The sequence below is a fragment of the Vigna radiata genome, chromosome 1 (genome assembly GCF_000741045.1).
Source record: "Vigna radiata var. radiata cultivar VC1973A chromosome 1, Vradiata_ver6, whole genome shotgun sequence".
NCBI classification, from domain to species: domain Eukaryota; kingdom Viridiplantae; phylum Streptophyta; class Magnoliopsida; order Fabales; family Fabaceae; genus Vigna; species Vigna radiata.
Genome location: NC_028351.1, coordinates 9,661,135 through 9,680,341, shown reverse-complemented (window position 1 = coordinate 9,680,341; position 19,207 = coordinate 9,661,135). Strand labels below are relative to the sequence as shown.

At 32.9% G+C, this 19,207-nt stretch overlaps 3 protein-coding genes across 5 annotated transcripts; 1 reads left to right on the top strand and 2 right to left on the bottom strand.

Annotated features, from left to right (window-relative positions):
• Positions 1-114: 114 nt before the first annotated feature.
• On the bottom strand, positions 115-1,880 carry LOC106775428 (probable aquaporin TIP-type alpha). Its single transcript, XM_014662555.2, has 3 exons — positions 1,560-1,880; positions 1,053-1,303; positions 115-757 (listed from the first exon to the last, which is right to left on the bottom strand). The coding sequence occupies exons 1-3, from the start codon at positions 1,690-1,692 to the stop codon at positions 371-373; spliced, it is 771 nt and encodes a 256-aa protein (XP_014518041.1). The 5' UTR covers positions 1,693-1,880; the 3' UTR covers positions 115-370.
• Positions 1,881-4,691: 2,811 nt separating this feature from the next.
• LOC106769392 (probable leucine-rich repeat receptor-like protein kinase At1g68400) lies at positions 4,692-7,069 on the bottom strand. Its single transcript, XM_014655002.2, has 3 exons — positions 6,054-7,069; positions 5,447-5,836; positions 4,692-5,362 (listed from the first exon to the last, which is right to left on the bottom strand). The coding sequence occupies exons 1-3, from the start codon at positions 6,922-6,924 to the stop codon at positions 4,764-4,766; spliced, it is 1,860 nt and encodes a 619-aa protein (XP_014510488.1). The 5' UTR covers positions 6,925-7,069; the 3' UTR covers positions 4,692-4,763.
• Positions 7,070-13,530: 6,461 nt separating this feature from the next.
• LOC106771178 lies at positions 13,531-18,927 on the top strand. Of its 3 annotated transcripts, XM_014657296.2 has the most exons (6): positions 13,531-13,720; positions 14,620-14,782; positions 14,934-15,103; positions 15,197-15,315; positions 16,895-17,541; positions 18,694-18,927. In XM_014657296.2, exons 1-6 carry the CDS (start codon positions 13,639-13,641, stop codon positions 18,806-18,808), a joined length of 1,296 nt encoding a protein of 431 aa, XP_014512782.1. In that variant the 5' UTR covers positions 13,531-13,638; the 3' UTR covers positions 18,809-18,927. The 3 variants fall into 3 exon arrangements, with proteins under 3 accessions (XP_014512782.1, XP_014512706.1, XP_014512628.1); XM_014657220.2 differs by having other exon boundaries at positions 14,623-14,782; positions 14,934-15,315; XM_014657142.2 differs by having other exon boundaries at positions 14,934-15,315.
• The last annotated feature ends 280 nt before the right edge of the window (positions 18,928-19,207 follow it).

The following is a 19,207-nucleotide window of genomic DNA, read 5'->3' as shown; positions in this document are numbered from 1 at the left end:
TAAAATCTTGAATGGTTCCACTGTTATCTTTTGCAGTCCTTTTATTAGTATTCCCTACTTAAATGTCTGTTAGTTACTATTTAGAATAATAGTAATCTACATGCAAGAGTGATATAATCTGATGCAGCATCGCTACAGAACATACGGTTTCACACATTTTATTCAATGTGTACAAGACGAAATACAACAGCTACACACTCAACTGGGTTTTGGAAGTTGTGATCCTAAAACAAGAAAATAAACATGCACATGCAGAAGCCTAGTAACCACTCAAGTAGAAGGTTGGCTGAGAAAACACAGGAAAACACAAGCATACCATTATATTTATTTAGATGACAAAAAGCAACTGATAACAACTGGTAGAAACAACTTAGTAATCTTCAGAAGCCAAGGGCTGGTGGTGGTGTGGGGGAGGTTCAATTGGGATCACAGCATATTCATACACCAGTGCTGCCAGTGCTGCCCCAATCAATGGACCCACCCAGAAGATCCAGTGCTGGTGCCATCTCCAGCCCACTAGGGAAGGTCCAAAAGCCAGAGCAGGGTTCATACATGCTCCATCAAATGGCCCACCAACAAGGATGTTTGCTCCAACAATGAGCCCAATTGCCAAGGGTGCGATATTGCTAACAGCACCCCTTTTGGGATCTATTGCAGTAGCATATACTGTATACATCAGCCCAAATGTCATCACAATCTCAAGAATAAACATGTGTCCTACTCCAACACCTGGTGCCACGCGGAACCCTGATGGCCTCTACAACAAGCAACAACATATCAGTTTCAGTTAAAATTCCAATTTTTATCATATTGCTCATAAAATTCAAATGATTATGCTGAATCTACATTATTATTGACTTTTCTCAAGTTTCTAAAATCCTTAAACTTCAAAAATCAAAATATAGTTTATTTATAAATAACTATTTAAGGTTAAGCCAAAGTTTTGCAATCTTCTAGTTAGAAGATATCATTACAACAAACATCTACAGTAACATCCTTATATACATCATCCTTGATATATACAAATAATTTTGTAAAAGAAAATAGTTTACCATGTTATTAGTGACAAGCCTGAGCACAAGAGCAGCCACAATAGAAGCCAGAAGTTGAGCAACCCAGTAGTATACTGCACGAACAACAGAGATCCTCCCCCCAACGAGAGCACCGAATGTCACAGCCGGGTTGACATGGCCACCTGATACATGCATGCTAGCAGATACAGCAGCAAATAGAGCAAAAGCATGGGCAAGTGCAAGTGCTAACAGTTCACCAGCTGAGAAAGCTGAATCCTGGTAAATCTTAACTGCAAGAAAGAGAAGTCACACAGATCACCTTCCCAAGCACACAATAAAAAACCACCACACACATGTGTGTGTGTATTCTTAGAATGCTTGTATTAGGTAATCCAAGGTTAAGTAGCACCTTTAGCTAAGCTGAAAAGGTGTCAACTAAGGAAGATTATGTTATGTCATGTAATGTCAGCCCATCTAAACATAAAATAAACATTTCAGAAACATTTGAATGCCAAGTATGAACCAAGATTTATATTATGTACGAACCCAAAGCAAGGCCAGAGCCTTCTCCAGCAAAGACAAAGATGAAAGTGGAGGCAAATTCAGCCAAAGTGGCCCTCATGGAGTCAGGATGAGTGGCCTCATCAGCCCTTCCAAAAGCATATCTGCGGGTTGCCATCAGCAAATTAAGCTCACTCTTGCACAACTCCTTAGGACTACCAACTAAGGTTGTCACACACCTAGCCTTTCAAGATCAAAGATCCTTGGCCAGCTGAGACTGTATTACGTTTTTCAGAAAAGGGTTTTCTCTTTGCAGAATGGAGATTTGGAAGGTGAGAAACTATGGTGCATGTATGAAAAAGGTAGATTGCGCTTATAAGGGGAAACTCGGAGTAGAACTTAGTCGAGAGACACCTAGGTACATGAAATGCTACATGGTTTACACGTGGTTTTATTGGTATGTGTTGGCTGCTTATTACAATTTGAGTCATTCTTTATTAGCTACACATATCAACATCAATGTGATGCAGTGTTACGTCTATCCGCATTTTCTGAACAGGACAAAAACCAAAGTGCAGCGACCAGCTAAGCCATGCGGTTGCGGTTTCAGAGGTTTGGCTGACTCGTGCATTGAAGTGAGTTTTTTTCTTTTTCATTACATAATGCACAAACAATAATAATATTTCTTCTTTTATTATTAAACCTGTATTTTCCGATTCGACCTACTACTCGAATTGGATATAACGTTCAAAATGGTAAATCTAAAGTGTATAGATCCAAAAATTGAACCTAAATCTCATAAAAAGTTTTTATTTAATTAATTAATATTATAATTTAAAAGATATCATTTAACAAAAAATAAAAGAATTTATATTTTACTATTACTTTTATATTTGGTAACTGAAATATTATTTTCTTATTTATTTGAAAGATGCAAGGTTCATAACTACTTTATCTATATACAGAAACACTCCAAATTAAGAGACTTAATTTTCTGACTTGAAACATTATTAAATTCAAATTAGAATACTCAATTTCTATATTTGTTCTCGATTAACCATTTTTATCATCACAAACCCTAAACATTAAAGAAGAATTTAAATAGAGTTTTTAAAACTTAATAAGTGTTTAAATGTTTTTTTTTGGATTGGACATTAATTAGCGTTAACACTTAGGTATTTTTAAAAGGTTTTTAGGAAAACTTTGAAAACTAAAATAATAAAACAAACTTTTTTTATTTTGGTATGTCTATTTTTTTTTAAGTATTCTTAAGGAGTTATATTAATATTTTAAATATTACAAATGAGTTTAACCATTCATGGTTTTACAACTAATCTAATTGATTAGACGAGTTTTATCACTCATGTTATAACATTAGTCCAATTAGTTAGAATGTTTAACTCCACTGGATTTAAAAACAACAAAGTATAATTTGAAATATAAGTATATAAAATTGATGAGGTTATGAAAATAATACAATGAAATTCTCAAATTTTGTAAAGAAAACTTTTCTTTTTCAAAGACAAAGTCTAGACAACGTGAGCTTAGAGAGAAAAGAATAACGTAAACATAAACAAATATATTCTTATTGTTCAATTATGTTTATTTCTTGCCATGCAATCTTCTTTATATAAACTTCTTAAAAAAATTGGTTACTTTGAGCATTGACTTTTGTGTAGGAATGTAGCTTTCTAATACGAGATCAAATATTATGTCGCTTCTTGTAGAGGTAACTATGTTGCTTTGTACGGAAAAGACAGACAAAAAGCATGAAGGAAACATTCCTAGAATATTTTCCTATATCTTTAAAGTTTTTTTATCAATGTAAATTTTTTAAATAAAACTTTGTACTAAATTGATTAAAAAATAGACACAATACAATAAATAAAAGAGTACTATATATACATAAATCAAAAACATTAGATATTTCTAAACGTTTAGGCATTATAAGTGAATCGGTATTTAGACATAACCTCTTTGATTAATGTTTAGAGTTTACGATATCTTTTAATTATTACATTTAGTGTTTTTATTCTAAACGGATTATTTGTTAAATGTTATATGGTATAGGCGTTATTGTTAAACTTAAACTTTAAAACAAGGTTTGGTTAAGACATTGTCTTAACATATTATAATTACACCAACAAAACATGTAGAATTTAATAAATTTAACTTATTAACTACCCCCTTTGTCCCACTTAATTTTCTTTTAGAGGAAATGTTTTAGGCAATATTACACCTATGCAATTCAACTTTTTAACCTAGAAAATCTCCCTAAAAATTATAATGTTGTGATACTCGATACTCGCACCCCTATTAATTAATCAATGATAAATTTTGGGCTAGTCATCAAATCTAACCTGATCTTTCTTTTAGCATATCACTCTAATAAATTTATTATTTTATTGTGATAAGGAGAATAATCAATTCTAAGAAATAATATTTGATTAAAATTAAAAACATTGACAAATTATCTTTTTAAGTTAAAACTGTAAAAATTTGGAAGTAGTATATATGTAATTTCCAGAAGTTGCCTCTTGTATTCTCCTGCATTTTGGTTGCATCTTATTCTGCTTGTCAAAAGGAGTGCTTAGCAGAATAAGCTTGATTAGCCCAGTTCTAGATCCTCATATTAACTCATAGTGACAAGTTCTACACAAAAAAACTTGTATAATTTAATCTGATAGAGAAAGATAAAGAAATAAAATAGGAGGTACAAAAATATTTAAAAAGTTGTCATTATATCTTCAAACTCAAATGCTTGATTATAATCCTTATCCTTGTCTCAAATGAATCTATCTAATGGAGAGAATAATCATACTCTCATGCAATAAACAGCTCAAACTCTGATATTCTGCAAAATCCTGCCATAACTGAAGCAAAAGGCACAAAAAAAATAGTACATCCAGAATGGTGATACCAATTGATTTTGAACAACTGATACTTTTCATTTAAAAACATGAAACCAAAAATTTTAGTTTTTAATAAATTCTATCTTGCTAAAAGAATGTGCCTTTTTACAAAGTTTTTTTTTTTCTTCTTTTGCTGTTTTCTAAAGTAAAATCAAAAAAAAACAAAGGACATAATCAGAGAGATTTTATCTATTGTGGAAAAAATGTTCTCTCACATATTCTTATATGCAGTTGTTAAGCCATTTCTAACTTGGATGATGTTTCTATCAAATGAATTGAGTGTTGAGATTAATACAATAACATTCTTGAGATGCACTTGGTGCAGTGGACTTAAACTTTAGTCATTCTCCTTTTTCATTTTCTCTATCTCTTCTATTCTCATCAACACTACACTCATTTTAGGCCTCTTCTCTGGTGTTATATCAGTACACTCTAGAGCTAACTCTGTTAGCTTTAACATTGCATCATGCCCTTCTTTTTCTGCAAGTATTTCTAAATCCAATATGTCTGTGGACCAATCATTGTTCACCACAGTTCTTACCCAATCTGAAAGATCATTGGTAGTTTCTTCAATTTCACCTATGATATGGCCAGGGATTTTGCCGGTTACAATCTCTAGCACAATGATGCCAAAGCAATAAACATCAGCATTGCGTGTTAGCTTCTTCCCTTGAACAAATTCTGGTGACCTCCTTATGGCTAGTTTTTCTGCATTTTGTTTGGCTGGGAGTAGAGGAAAGAAACCATAGTCTGTGAGCTTGGAATGATACCCTTTACTATCTTGATGGATTAGGACATTGGATGACTTGAGGTTGGCATGAGGAACCTTTTGAGATGGCAAGGAATGATGAAGGAAAAGAAGACCCTTTGCTATGTCTTTGATGATAGAAAGTCTTGTGGTCCAATCAAGTGCCATTCTTCCAATTCCTCTACCCTCTAGCACCAGCAGATTATGAATGTTAGAGTATTAACTTTTAAGTTAGTTCTTTTGTGTTAATGAAGGAAAGAATCAAAACTAACCATGTAGTAGTTCAAACAAAGTGCCATCAGAGGTAAATTCATATATGACCAACTTTTGCTCCTCTGAATAATAAAAGGAGATTATTTCTGCTATATTTTCATGCTTCATCTGTCCTAGCAATTGGATCTGCTGGAGAAATTCCTTCTTGCTCAGTTCATTCATGTGGTTAAGTCTCTTCACTGCAACAACAGTTCCAGTTTCAAGTGTTGCTTTGTACGTAATACCTAAGTTCCCTCTTCCTAGAATTTCTGCTGATGCCCTTAATAAATCATCCAAGTCAAATACTGGCAGTTTCTTGTTAGAAAATTCCAATCTGCCTAATCTCTCAGAAACATCACTGCCCCCAGCATAAGCCACCATCTTCTTTGCCCATGCCCCAAAAGCATGCCCTATATTAGAAAATTCAGAACATTTATAAGTTCAATTCAACACCTTTAGAAATCCTGAATCAGCCTGAGATTGCATTTTACTACAGGAAATTCTAAGTTTCCAATATAAATGTTTTTTTCACATTTTTTATTATCTTAGAAAGTTTACACAAATAGCATTGCAATAAGCTGCTAATAAAGTGAATGGTAGAATTGATATGCATAAGGTATATCTTACCAGCTGAATCATCTCTTCTTACTTCTTTTCCACTTGTTTGTCTTTTACGAAACAAGAAAGCAATAAATATGATCAGAGAAAGAAGAATAAGTGCAGCTGCAACACCAATCACAGCAACAGTCCATGCTTGAAACCTGTTATTTGGCTTCACTGCTGGAATTGGAGGCATAGGAAAAGGAGGTGGTGCAGAAAATGGTGCTGGAGATGGGGCAGGAGGTTGAATAGGACATAACTTATCCAATGGCTCTCCACAAAGATCTGAATTATTTTCATAAGAACTCTCTGGGAACCTCATCAGCACAGAAGTTTCAGGAATAGGCCCTGACAGATGATTATATGACACATTGAAACTTGTCAATGATGGTTGATCAAAGGGTGGAATTTGACCATGTAAGTAATTCTCTTGCAGCTCCAACACTCTTAGACTGGTAAGTTCAACATACTCCATAGGAATTGACCCTGAGAAATGATTGAATGATAAAAGGGCTTGTTCCAAAAACACCAAATTCTTGAGGCTTGGCAATGGTCCAAAAAGTGCATTATTTCTGAAGTCAAGTTGGCTCAAGAGAGTTATGTTTTGAAGAAATGTGGGAGGCAGATAACCACTAAGGTTAACTCCTTCAAGAACAATTTGAACAACATGCCAATTTGAGCAACTGATTCCAATCCACCTACTCAGACTGTCTATACAAGGAGGGCCTGTCCAATTCCCATGCAAATTCAAAGATGAATTCAAAGAATCCCTTATGAGTATCAAAGCATCTCTTTCTTCTGGAAAGAATTCCTCAATTTCAACGCACAACACCATGTTGGATTTGAATGACACAAACAAGACCACATATAAAAAGCTTATGGTAAAGGCCAAGCTCATGATGGTGGATGAAATTGCTCAAAACAATTTGACATGGATTTTTGAACCAAACAGGGATTATTAGCAGAGTGAATCATATCATATCCTCTTTTGTCTCCAATGATTTCACAGTTTGACGAAGTTGACAAAGTAAAGTTGTGCTAAGTTGCCGAACATAGTGTTGGACAGGAACGATCAAAACAAGGTTTTGCAGTTTCTTTGTAGACATTATTATATTACTTGAGTATATAATATATTAATTATAGTTACATAAGATGACAGCTTTTATAATAGGATCTTGCATGATGCAATTTTCCACATTTTTATTTGGTAACTGAGTTGTTCAAGAATAAGAAATGTTGGTTGTTTCAAATATAGTGAGTGACATCGTGGGAAGCAGGGAATGTCAATGATCTTGAATTTGGACATTTTCATGGTTGCTTAACCTTTTCTTTTATTCAATTTATAAGTAAGTTTACATATATTAACTAATTTTGGTTATTATAAGAACATATTAAATTAATCAAAAGTGAATTATTTCATTGTCCAATAATTAAGTTGGCTGAGTAACTGTTATGGGTTCTAAATTCATTCATCTGCATTTAATTCCTACTGATAAAAAGGTAAATTATTTTGTTGTGTTTATCTTTTGCTGTGCCAGTTTGGTCTTATAGCATAAACAAAACTGTGATTATCCGTTGAGAAAAAAAAAAAAACAACAAAAAAAGGGTTTCGTGGAAGATAAAGTAAAACACTGATTAGTCGCCGTGGATTCGTGGCTACGCACGTTCGTATTTATTAACTAATTTGATTATGCCATATTGAATCATTTTAAGGATTGAAACATATTTATTATTTTTACACTTGTTTTGGTGTACCTACTGTGAATAATGGAATATTATTTTTATTGAATTTCTTAATCATAGAGAACCTTTGAGATTTGTTGTTTAGATTATCATTTTTTTTTCAATGTCAATTCTTGCGTCTTTATCATTTCTAGAAGATAAAGTTCTTGTATGGAGAGAGGTTCTGTGAGTAAGAGAACATTCCCTTCAAACATTTAAATTTTAAACACAATTATATATTATTCACTGAGATTACTGATTAAATTGGAATAGTTTTATCCTAATTCATTGAAGTACATAGTTTTAGATTATGGATTCATTAAATCTGTCATTTTCAATTAAAAAATATTGCTAAATACTCACCTTCTTTAAATTTGGTATAAAATAACCGCTTAAAAGAATTATATAATCTTTAACTTGAAAAATGGATTTATGAGTTTTATATTTAGATGGTATTTTGATATCATTTTTAACCAAAAATCTTAAATCAATAAGTTTTTAGGTCTTCTTTCTTATATGTTGCTGCAAAATAAGATACGATTCCTTCTAACTACATCAATTAGATTTTCTATTTCAAGTATTATAATGGAGGATTTTAGTCCTCTGAGTCACAATATTATTTTAAAAAAAACTTATTTTGGCCCTTCTTAATATATTCTAAAAAAAGTTGTGTTATCTAAAAATAATTTTATGTTGACATCTTCCTAACTGAAATCATGTTTAACTCTTCAAGTGAAGTCGTGTTTAGCCAAAACGATTTATACGTTAAGATGTGTGGCATAAATATGTTTGTTTAGTGCAATTCATCTTATTTATTTTATTTTTCTTTCAATTTTTAATTCAAACTAAGATTGAAATTGAAGTATAATATGAAACACAGTTATTTTTATATCATATCATGGCGAAATTGAACTATTTACAGAACTTTGATTATACAAATGTGATTTTTGTAAAATTTCATTTTGTATTTATTATTTTAGTATTATGTTATTTAAAAATATTGATTGATATTATATTATTGATTTTTTATATTAAAACATTATTTATGAAAATTAAAAAACTATTAATTTATTATTAGTGACATATAAATTGATTTAATAAAAAATTACCAATTATAAAAAACATAACACATGTAATTATATATAAGTAAGATAACATATAATAAAAACATGAAAAACAAAAAAAAAATGTTATATTCATTTATTTGAAGTATTTATATCATTAAGAAAAACAAATGATTTCATATAATTTTTCAACCAAATCAATATAATATTTTATTAGTTTCTATGTTTTTAATATATTTTTTATAAGTGTATAGTTATTATTTAAAAAAAAATCAATATATCTCTTGTTTCTTTAATAATTGTTAGCTTTTATATTAAATAAGTTTATATGACAAAGTTATAGTTTATTACTTTTTATGAATAATATTTTAATATAAAAATAATAATATCAATAAATTTTTATATGGTTCAGTAGACCTTTTAATCTTAATATTTTTTTTTTTTAGAAAAAATTATTCAATACAATCTTTCAACTTTTGTTTGTATTTATATACTTTTTGTTAAAAAAATCAATGTATTATTTATTTCATTAAATTGATATTGATATCGTTTAGAAGGTAATAAGATAGTAGCATGGATGACTTATAACACTCATTGCCCATGCCCCTTTGTCTCTCCTGAAAAGAATAGAAAGCATATCATCACACCATACTATACCACGTTAAGAGAGACCACACAACATCAAAGATCAAACTTTTATCTCTCAACACTCACCTTCAAAGCTCACTATTACATGTGTGAGAAATTTTATAATTTATTATGTCATGTGTCATTTACATTACCACATTCTCAATGGCTAAACCATTGACCTAAGGGAAGAGACCACAATCACTATTTTTAATAAAAATGGAGATTATGAGATGAAAAAAAACAGAGAAATTGCATTGAGTAACTCTGACAAAATAAGATATTAAATTTCTTTTCTAAAAAACATAATATTAACATAAAATATAAAATAAAATTAAAAAAAAAAAAAAACACATTCGTGTAATGTCAAAATTGTGTAGGTAGAGCATAATTTAACTACAAAATAAAAACAACTGAAGTGTTCTTCTGCTTGACTTTAAATTTAACTACGTAACATTAATTGAACTGATTGTGTCTCCCTGTACACCTTTACTATAAATGAAAAAACAAACACAAATTAAGGTACAAAATGTCAAATTTGGATTACCTGATTTTATCACCAATGCATAAGTCGTTTTAGTCAAACATAAACCTATTAGTATGCCCCAGCCCACAGGGCTTAGCCTTTGTTCACATGGGTCGAGATCCAAAAAGTCCATAAAACTAAAAAGTCCAAATAAAAAAAAGCCTACATGATTAAGATAACAACATAAGTTGGTCTACATTAAATTTAATTATGTAACATTAATTGAACTGAAGTTGTGTTTCTCTATACACCTTTACTATAAATGAAAAAACAAACACAAATTAAGGTACAAAATGTCAAATTTGGATTACTCGATTTTATCACCAATGCATAAGTCGTTTTAGTCAAACATAAACCTATTAGTATGCCCCAGTCCACAGGGCTTAGCCTTTGTTCACATGGGTCGAGATCCAAAAAGTCCATAAAACTAAAAAGTCCAAATAAAAAAAAAGCCTACATGATTAAGATAACAACATAAGTTGGTCTATATGAGTTAGTCTAAAATTAAGATAAATATGGTTGGTTAGTTCTTGGGCGATTCGACTTTACCTTTCGGGCGAACCAACTTGATTGGACCTACAGTTCGCATTAGCTCGATTGGACTTACGATCTAGGTTGACTTGGTTTGACCTTTGTCTTTGACCAACTTATCTCAACCATCTAACCTAATTCCACTTTCTTTTATCCTTCAACCCAAGTTGACTCATCTTAGCCTTTAGCCTGGACTAACTCAAGTAAACCTTCAGTCTATGTTGATTTGTCTCAACCTTTGACCCATATTGATTCGTCTCAACCTTCAAATTGACATCTCTAATCAAAACATGACTTCAATTGGGGAGTGAGATATAAATATATAGTGGTGCTTAGGTAACATTGTTGTTAGTAACTTAGCATTTCTGTTGTTAGTAGGGATGTTAATTTGACTCATGGCCCATGGACTAGTCCAACCCATTCCTTACTAGGCCTCCATTTTATTAGCCCATCAAATGAGAGGCCTAAAAAGGTCCCTACATCAAAGTCCTTTCTTAAAGTCGGTTAAAGTTAAGATCAAAATGGGTTTGGCTTATTAAAAGACTTTAATTAACTTTTAAATAAAATACCTTCAACTTGAATTGAAGGTCAAGATGAGTCAACATGGATTGAAGGTCAAGTTGAGCTACCCCATGTGAAAGGTCGAGTTGAATCGTCTTGGGCCAAAGGTTGAGCCAAGTTAGCTTGAATCGAAGGTTGAGTTGAGTCGATTTGTGTTAAGCGTTGAGTCGAGTTAATTTGAACCAAAAGTCAAGCCGAGTTAGTCCAAGTTAAGGTTAAGATGAGCTGACTCAGTCGAAAGTTGAGACGAGTTAACTTGGGCTAGAGGGTGGTAAAAAGTTGGATCAGACTATATCGAAGGTTTAACCAAACCAGTTCGAGCATAAGGGTTAAGCTAAGTTTGCTTGGGTCAAAGGGTAAAGCCGAGTCATCTAAGGCCTAACCCAACATTGTCTATCTTGAGTTAAGACTAGTCCATATAAATTGACCTAGGCCATAAAATTTTGTTGCTATTTTGACCTTGTGAACTTTTTTCTGTGTAAATTTTTTAAATCCGGACTCATGGATTATATTCAAATCTTGTATATTAGACCAAATTAACAAAAGTTCACTTATTAATAAGATTCTATGGTAGTAATTATTTTAAGATTTAAATATAGTCATTAAATTTTGATATAAAATTGAAATTCGTCTATATTTCAAATTTGATTTCAAAATTTTAGAAATAAATATATATAATCCTTCTAACAATTTACATCAAATATATTTTAGATTCATATTTGAATTGTTTATACAGTTAAAAAATTCTAAGTTAAATATTATTTTGGAATACAATTTAATGAAAAAATGTTAAGGTTTAATACATCATTTGGTCCCATCTTTTGGGGCTTTTGTTTAAAATGATCCCACATTCGAAAAAAAATCACTTTGGTCCTATATTTCATTAAATGTTGTTCAAAATGGTCCCTGTGGCAGACGACGTTAAATTTTTAACGGTGAAGTTGCTAGCGTGACAAACGTCTATCCACCTGTTTAAAATTTATATGACGTGGCTTTCTGAAAACATTTAAGGGTAATTAAAAAACCCTAATTAAAATCAAATTAGAAAATTAGGGTAATTAAAAAACCCCCCCAACCTTAATTGTTTTTCATTTGTGGCGATTGGAGAGAAGGCCCTGAGTTGTTCATCTGCGGTTCATTTGCACCTACCACACACTTCATTTCCTCCAAGATCTGCTATCAATAACTGCAGAAACCAACTCCATGTCTCTTTGTTCTCGACCTCAACAATGGTATATGCAAGGGGTTGGGGGTAGGTGATTGTTGTAGGTGATCTTCACTGGAAAATAGTTTCAGTTTATATGCATCGAATAGACGAGGTATTTATTCTTTAAAAAGGTCATATGAAATGGAATTGAGTAGGTGCCCATTCATCACATTTCTAGCAACAATTTCAGGTAATGCTGAAAATGAAGAGCAGACACGTTGCAGGAACTATCACCAAAAAGAAAAAGAGTAAATCAATCACCTAACTTTATTTTGGTGTCGTAAAAACAGTTCATAACTTTTGGTTCAAATTGTATTTGCAGATGTTGTTTTGGATGTGTGCACAAATTTAGCAGCATGGCCAGGAAGGCATCTGGTTGATGAGGGTGAAGAAAGAAGGTATTTTGGATTGAAGACAGAAGCAAGGGGAGTTGTGGAGTTTGAATGCAGAAATCAAAGAGAATATGATATTTGGACTCAAGGGGTTTCTAGACTTCTTTCCATAGTTGCACGCAGACAAAACCTAAATGGGGTTTGAGCTAAACACATTGGCAACAGACTCTGTTTCTACTGATTCATTGTTCAATCTATATGTATGTATTTAACAGTATCTTACTTCTTTAACAGAAACTAATGGATTTTGTAACTATATGTATGAACAACCCAGGACCTTCTCTCCAATCGCGACAAATGAAAAACAATTAGGGTTGGAGTTTTTTAATTACCCTAATTTTCTAATTTGATTTTAATTAGGGGTTTTTTAATTACCCTTAAATGTTTTCATAAAGTCACGCCATTTAAATTTTAAACAGGATAGACGTTTGTCACGCTAGTAACTTCACCGTTAAAAATTTAACGCCGTTTGCCATAAGGATCATTTTGAACAACATTTAATGAAATATGGGACCAAAGTGATTTTTTTCCGAAGGTGAGATCATTTTAAACAAAAGCCCCAAAAGATGGGACCAAATGATGTATTAAACCAAAAGTTAATGCACTTAGGTTTAAAAAATTACATTTATTATTTTTAAAGTTTAAAAAATCAAAATTTATCGAAAATCAAGAAAATGATAAATTTTAATTTTATATACATAATTTATAATTAAAATATATTTAATCCTTAATTAAAAAAAGAAAAAAAGAAGAAGATGACGATGTTTTATAACTAATGTAGATAACTTTAACGTGATTTTTTTTAAATAACATTACAGTAATTTTTTAACATAATTAATTAATTGAGTGTAAATTGGGCTCACCTGTGCAAAACGCTAATTGAATTCTGGGACAGCGAAACTTCTGCGACTTTGGATTTTGCATGAAGCAACCTGCAAAACCCTAAACCCTCATTCTCTTTCTCTTTGAGCACATAGATGAGATGAGGAAGAAGCTTCTGATCGCAACCACAAAAGGCCTCTCCTTACGCGCCAATCGCAACATCATTCCCAAACCCAACCACTGTAACTATTTCCCCTCTCATCTTCTTCTCATGTTTCGTCTCTATCTATGTTATAGTAACATTCTTCTGTTGTTTTTCTCAAACAGCAAGTTTTATGCTCTTTTTTTTTTTTCTGTTTTTTAGAAGTAAGATTTTTTACGGTCTTACATAAATGAGCGGGATTGGGGTCAATGGCATTATGACATTGTCGTGTTTTTCTCATGTCTTAAGGTTTCTGTTTTTTTTTTTTGGCATTTATCTTCATTGGAAAAAAAAGTTGGGGAGGTTAAATGATAATGATCTTAAAGCAAGAGGAATGGTCTCTAGAGTGTTTTAAGGAAAAGGGAATAGCTTGTGATTTTGTGTAGTTTTTACAAAGAAGGCTGTTTTATGACTTTTAGTTCCGCGAAGTTGTCATGAGAGTAGGGGTAAAATAAAAAATACTTGGTGGAAGTTTTCAAAGGAGGTCTCACGCTAAATAATAATCCTTGGAGCTTTATCTTGCCAAATTGCAAGTATTGTCCATGTTGCAGACCTCGGATAGAGAATACGACACTATTGTTTTATGTATGATATTGAGTATGCCTTGGTGCTGGGAGGTTTGGGAAGTCTGCATGAGGTTGTAGGTTGAAATCTCGTTACTGCCATTGTATAACTCTTGATTGTTACTTTTGGGGAGCTGGGAGCACTTTTCTTGATGCTTACTGTAATTTCACTTACTTTTTTGTTCAAGTCTTTGGTGTTACTTGACACATATCAATGTGACTGGTTTTTGAATTTTTGGAGTTTCTCGTTGTCAGTGTTGATTACTGTTTTCCAATGCCTTTCTTTGGAGCTGTGGTTGTAATGCATTACCAGTTAATGAGATACTGATTCTGTTGTTGAATAACTTGATTATATATCTACTTTGTTGTTTGACAGCAGTATCCTTTGAAGTATGCTATTCTGTGGATCCAATTAAAGTCCACAGGCATGGGTGGTCACATGCTGCTACTGTCCCTTCTGAGGCACCGGATGTCCAGAAAGGCCCAAAAAGGGTTCCAAGACATGAAAGAAGAGCTATGGTGGAGACTTTTGTGAACAAGTATTTCCTGGTTTCTTTTGAAGTTGAAGCTTTGTTTAACATTTTATGAGCTTTCCTGCACTGTGTTTCATGCTGGCATGTCGTTGTTTCAATTATTCAGGGATTCTCGCATCATAGATACCTGACTTTTTCTGACTATTTTCACATGTAGGTATAGAGCAGAGAATGCTGGGAAATTCCCTTCAATATCAGATGCCCAGAGACAAGTTGGTGGCAGTTTTTATGTTGTCCGGGATATCATGCTGGAATTAGAATACAAGTCTAGAACACATTCTTCAAATAGTGTGGATGAGACTTTGGTGGAAAAACAATTTGATGACAGTAAACACCCTACCACCAAGTCTGCGAGTGTTTCATCTGGTAATATTGAAATTGCAAAATACAACTCTATCCAATATGGTTCTCAATCTGTAGATTTGAATGACAAGGAGAGTGTGAACGCTGGATATGAGCATCATGAAGGAAAGAGAGAGACACGTATTTCCTGTGGGGAGAGGAGGTTATTTGAAGAAGTAGAAATCATGTCTACATCAGTAAGCATTACATTAACAGCGATTTTTAGTTATGAATATATTATATATAGTAGGTTTACTTGATTAGGTTATGAATTTTGTTAAGGGTGTGCAAAATATCCGAATTATCAAATCCATAACCAAATCAAATCAAACCAAACCAAATCACTTCAGCTCCGTTTCAATAAAATTCCAATTCAATCCATCGATTAACAAGTTTTTCATGAATGGATATCCAGTCCTTGAAAGGCTAATATTTTTTTTAAAGTTTTAAAAATAATTTTGTAAACAAATTTTAAAAATATGTTGAAATTTTTTAAAAAAGTTAAGCTCATGAAATATTTTAATTATGAAAAAATTGGTTGGATAATTCATCTGATAAGTGTTGATAGAAGGATCCATTGGAGTTTGAGAAATAAGGATGAATAATTAATTATCCATAAAATTAAATGGATGCATTTGATTTTATCAACAGTTTCATAATTTTGCAATGGATAGATTGGATGGATTTACATGTGGATGGACAGGATGGATGATAGATAAATGGATTGCTTTGGTACCCCTAGTTTCATGTCCAACTCCAAATTTAGGATTTTAAAATCAACCCAATTAATTGGATATGGATTAGATATTTGTTTGGGTTTTAATAAATCTTAGATTGTTCATCCTAAAGCATCATTTGGTTGAGAAATCTTTTGATTAGCCTTGGTCACAGAGTCAGTGCTCAGTCTTGACTAGGGAGTCATTGGCTTGGCCTTGATTAAAGTCTACTCAACCTTGATTGGGGCATTGCTGGCTAGACCTTGACTTTGATGTCATTGATACAGACTTGGTCACATCATTGTCGTTTCAGCTTTGACTTGGGTGTTGTTGCCTTGTCCTTGCATGGGGAGTAATCTTCTTGGCCACAATTGGGCTTGGCCATGGTATTGTTGGGTTGACCTCAGATGGGGTTTTATTGGCTCAATGGTGTCTACTCAGCCACAACTGGGGCATTCGGTGGCTCAATCCTTATCTACTCTGCTTCAACTGAGGTATTGTAGGCTTGACCTCAGTTCACGGCTCAACCTTAATTGGAGTGTTGTTAGTTTGGCAAAGTTTTCTTAGCCACACCATGGGCATCTTTGGCTTGACTGGGGCATGTTAGCCTGACTAGGGCATAGAATTAAGGTTTAAAACCAAATTTAAAATAAAATTGGTCAGTTTGGTGTAGTGAAAAACATAGGGGGTGACAAATTCATGGATCCATTATGGTAGTAAAATTATGAATACATTTTCACTCTTATTTCTAACCCCTTACTAAACTGGCCACAAATTTTGAAAGCTTTAGATTTAATGCCACTGCCATACTGCATAACATTCATCATCTACCTGACAACAAAATATGTATTGTGCTTATAAATTGTGAAAAACATTTCAAATTGCATCTCATTCTTTTTCATGAGGGTAGTCAGTAGTTTCACCTTTTTGATCTGGCTCCTTAAATCTTCACTTTTGTTAATTTTATTTTTAATAACATTGATTGAATATGCTTTTATTATGTACAGAAAATAAGCAGTTTTCTCGCACTACTCATACTTTTCCTTCTTTTTTATGACAGAATAATCATTGCATTGCACCTGAAAGTAATCTTGTGAAAATGTGTTCTAAGGAACCTTACCCATCAAGTCTCCATATGCCAAATGATATCAAGACAAAGGAAGCTGTCCCTAGTTGTTCTGATTCTTTTGCACCTGAAAGTCAGCTGCTACTAGAGGAAAGTGATCATTTTTCTCCTTTGTCTAGTCAAAATGATGGTACTGGTTACGATAGAGCTCGGGGACACAAATATGACTCTGTTCATGTAGAAAATCATCAAAAATTGGATGAAAAATGCATTAAGAAAGCAGATTGTGAGAGAAGGGAGCAACTTGATTCGGAAGACCTGTCTAGAGAGCTTCCCCGTTCAAGTTTCCAGCTGCCAAATGATGTGAAGTGTGGTGAAGATTTATCTAGTTCTTCTGATTCTGTTACCCTAGAAAGGCACCCACTAAAAGAAGAAATAAAACAATTTTCTGCTCCTTTTATTGAAAAATCTGTAAGCAGTTGCAGCGAAGGTAAGAACCATGATTCTAAGTTTGTTGATATGGAAAACCATTCAGCATTTGAGAAAGCAGGGTATGAGACAAAAGACAAAGACGCTGTCGATGGTTCAAAGCTTGAAATAGAGCAACCTCAAAGGTCTTCAGAGTTGGATGAGTACAAAATGTGAGTTTTTGGATATCTTTATAGATATATAGCTAATATAATGTTATTATAATTTGCATTACCACTTGAATAATACCAGCACTAGTTAACTAGTGAATAACATTGGAATGGTACCTAATTTAGTAAAGTGAGGATAGACGTAGTCTAACGGTTACTATTCCATGGACACTCCTTAGTGTTCATGTAGAAAACATTGATGAAGAAACATGAAATTAAATATTAGTTTAAACAATGATGTAGAGAAGCACCAAAGAACAGGCTTGTAGACATTTTCAAAATTAATGTTATTCATGTACAATAAGCTAATACACAATCTGAAACCCACATCATCCTATTATATACCCAGGAGAATATTCAGAGAATATGTAAGGTTTCCGGGTTTGGAACCTAACAAGAACACACTCAGAAGATAGAAACAGTAATGGAAGAATGAGTTTTCTATATTATTCACAGTAATGGAAGAATGGGTTTTCTATATTATTCACAGTAAAAGACTTCCTCTTTACAAAGAATGGTTTGGGAGCATAACCTCCCAGGTTGGGAGCATAACCTCCCTCTTCTGGCCAAAGTCCAGACTTACAAAGAATTCGCTCAATAATCCTCCCCTGTACAGAACCCACTCCCTATTTATAAAGTTTCTCTTCCCCTTCCCACTAACTAACTAGCTGTCAAATAACCTATCACCCTATATCCTATCATAATAACATCTCCTAGTCTTGATTAAAGTCTAAAAGTAAAATGGTGTAACGAAGTTTACATGAGAGCATCATTTTATGCTAATGAAATAGAAGCCATAATATTTAATAAATGAAATTTATTAAGGAAAAACAAGTCATTTCTATGCGCAAAATACATCTGAGGTAGATTAAAATTATGCACACATATAAGTTGAAGTATTGGGACCAGGTGTGGGTACATCTTCGTTCATAAATAGATTATCTTGTTTTCTGAGTTTTGGAACTTATGTGTATTCTTCCTGAAATAGGCATTCATGGATTGTGCATGTGCATAGAACATATTTGCCTTGTGCAAAATTTCCTGCCTTTTCTGTGTTTCCTAATATTATTCTATTTTTTCAATTTTCATGTGTATTTTGTTTGACGCAAATTTGTGTGTGATATTAAAGTTGCTTTCATCCTCGCAAATATCCAGGGACAGCCGTAATAGCAAGGATAACAATGTTGCAGTCTATTCAGAAAAATCAACTTTGTGGGGAAATGTAAAGTCATTTGCTAATGGCATCTTAAATATCTGGAAAAAATTGTGAAGCTTGATGAAATTGTATAGTGCAAGTTGCAAGGATCTTAATCTTACTGTGCATCTTAGACGGTATGCATAGGATTCATGGGATTTCTAACTCTTTTTATGTACCTGCAAATTCTATTCTCCTTTTTTGCTATCCTTAGACATTTCCGGAGGTCTTGAAGCTGAGTTTCAGCTATGATAAAGCTGCCTGCTCGACTTATTTGTAAGATATTTGCGCATGAGTTTCTAGATTCTCTGCTCCCTTGGCCCCCATTTGGGGCGGCAGGGGATCACTACTATAGTTCCCAGTCTAGGTAATTAGCTTTCCACTGTAAATGAGTCTCAATGGAAATGCTCGATTTCTCAAATTTCTCCCCTACTCAAATTATGTTTTCATATATGAATTTTGAGGAGAAGAATG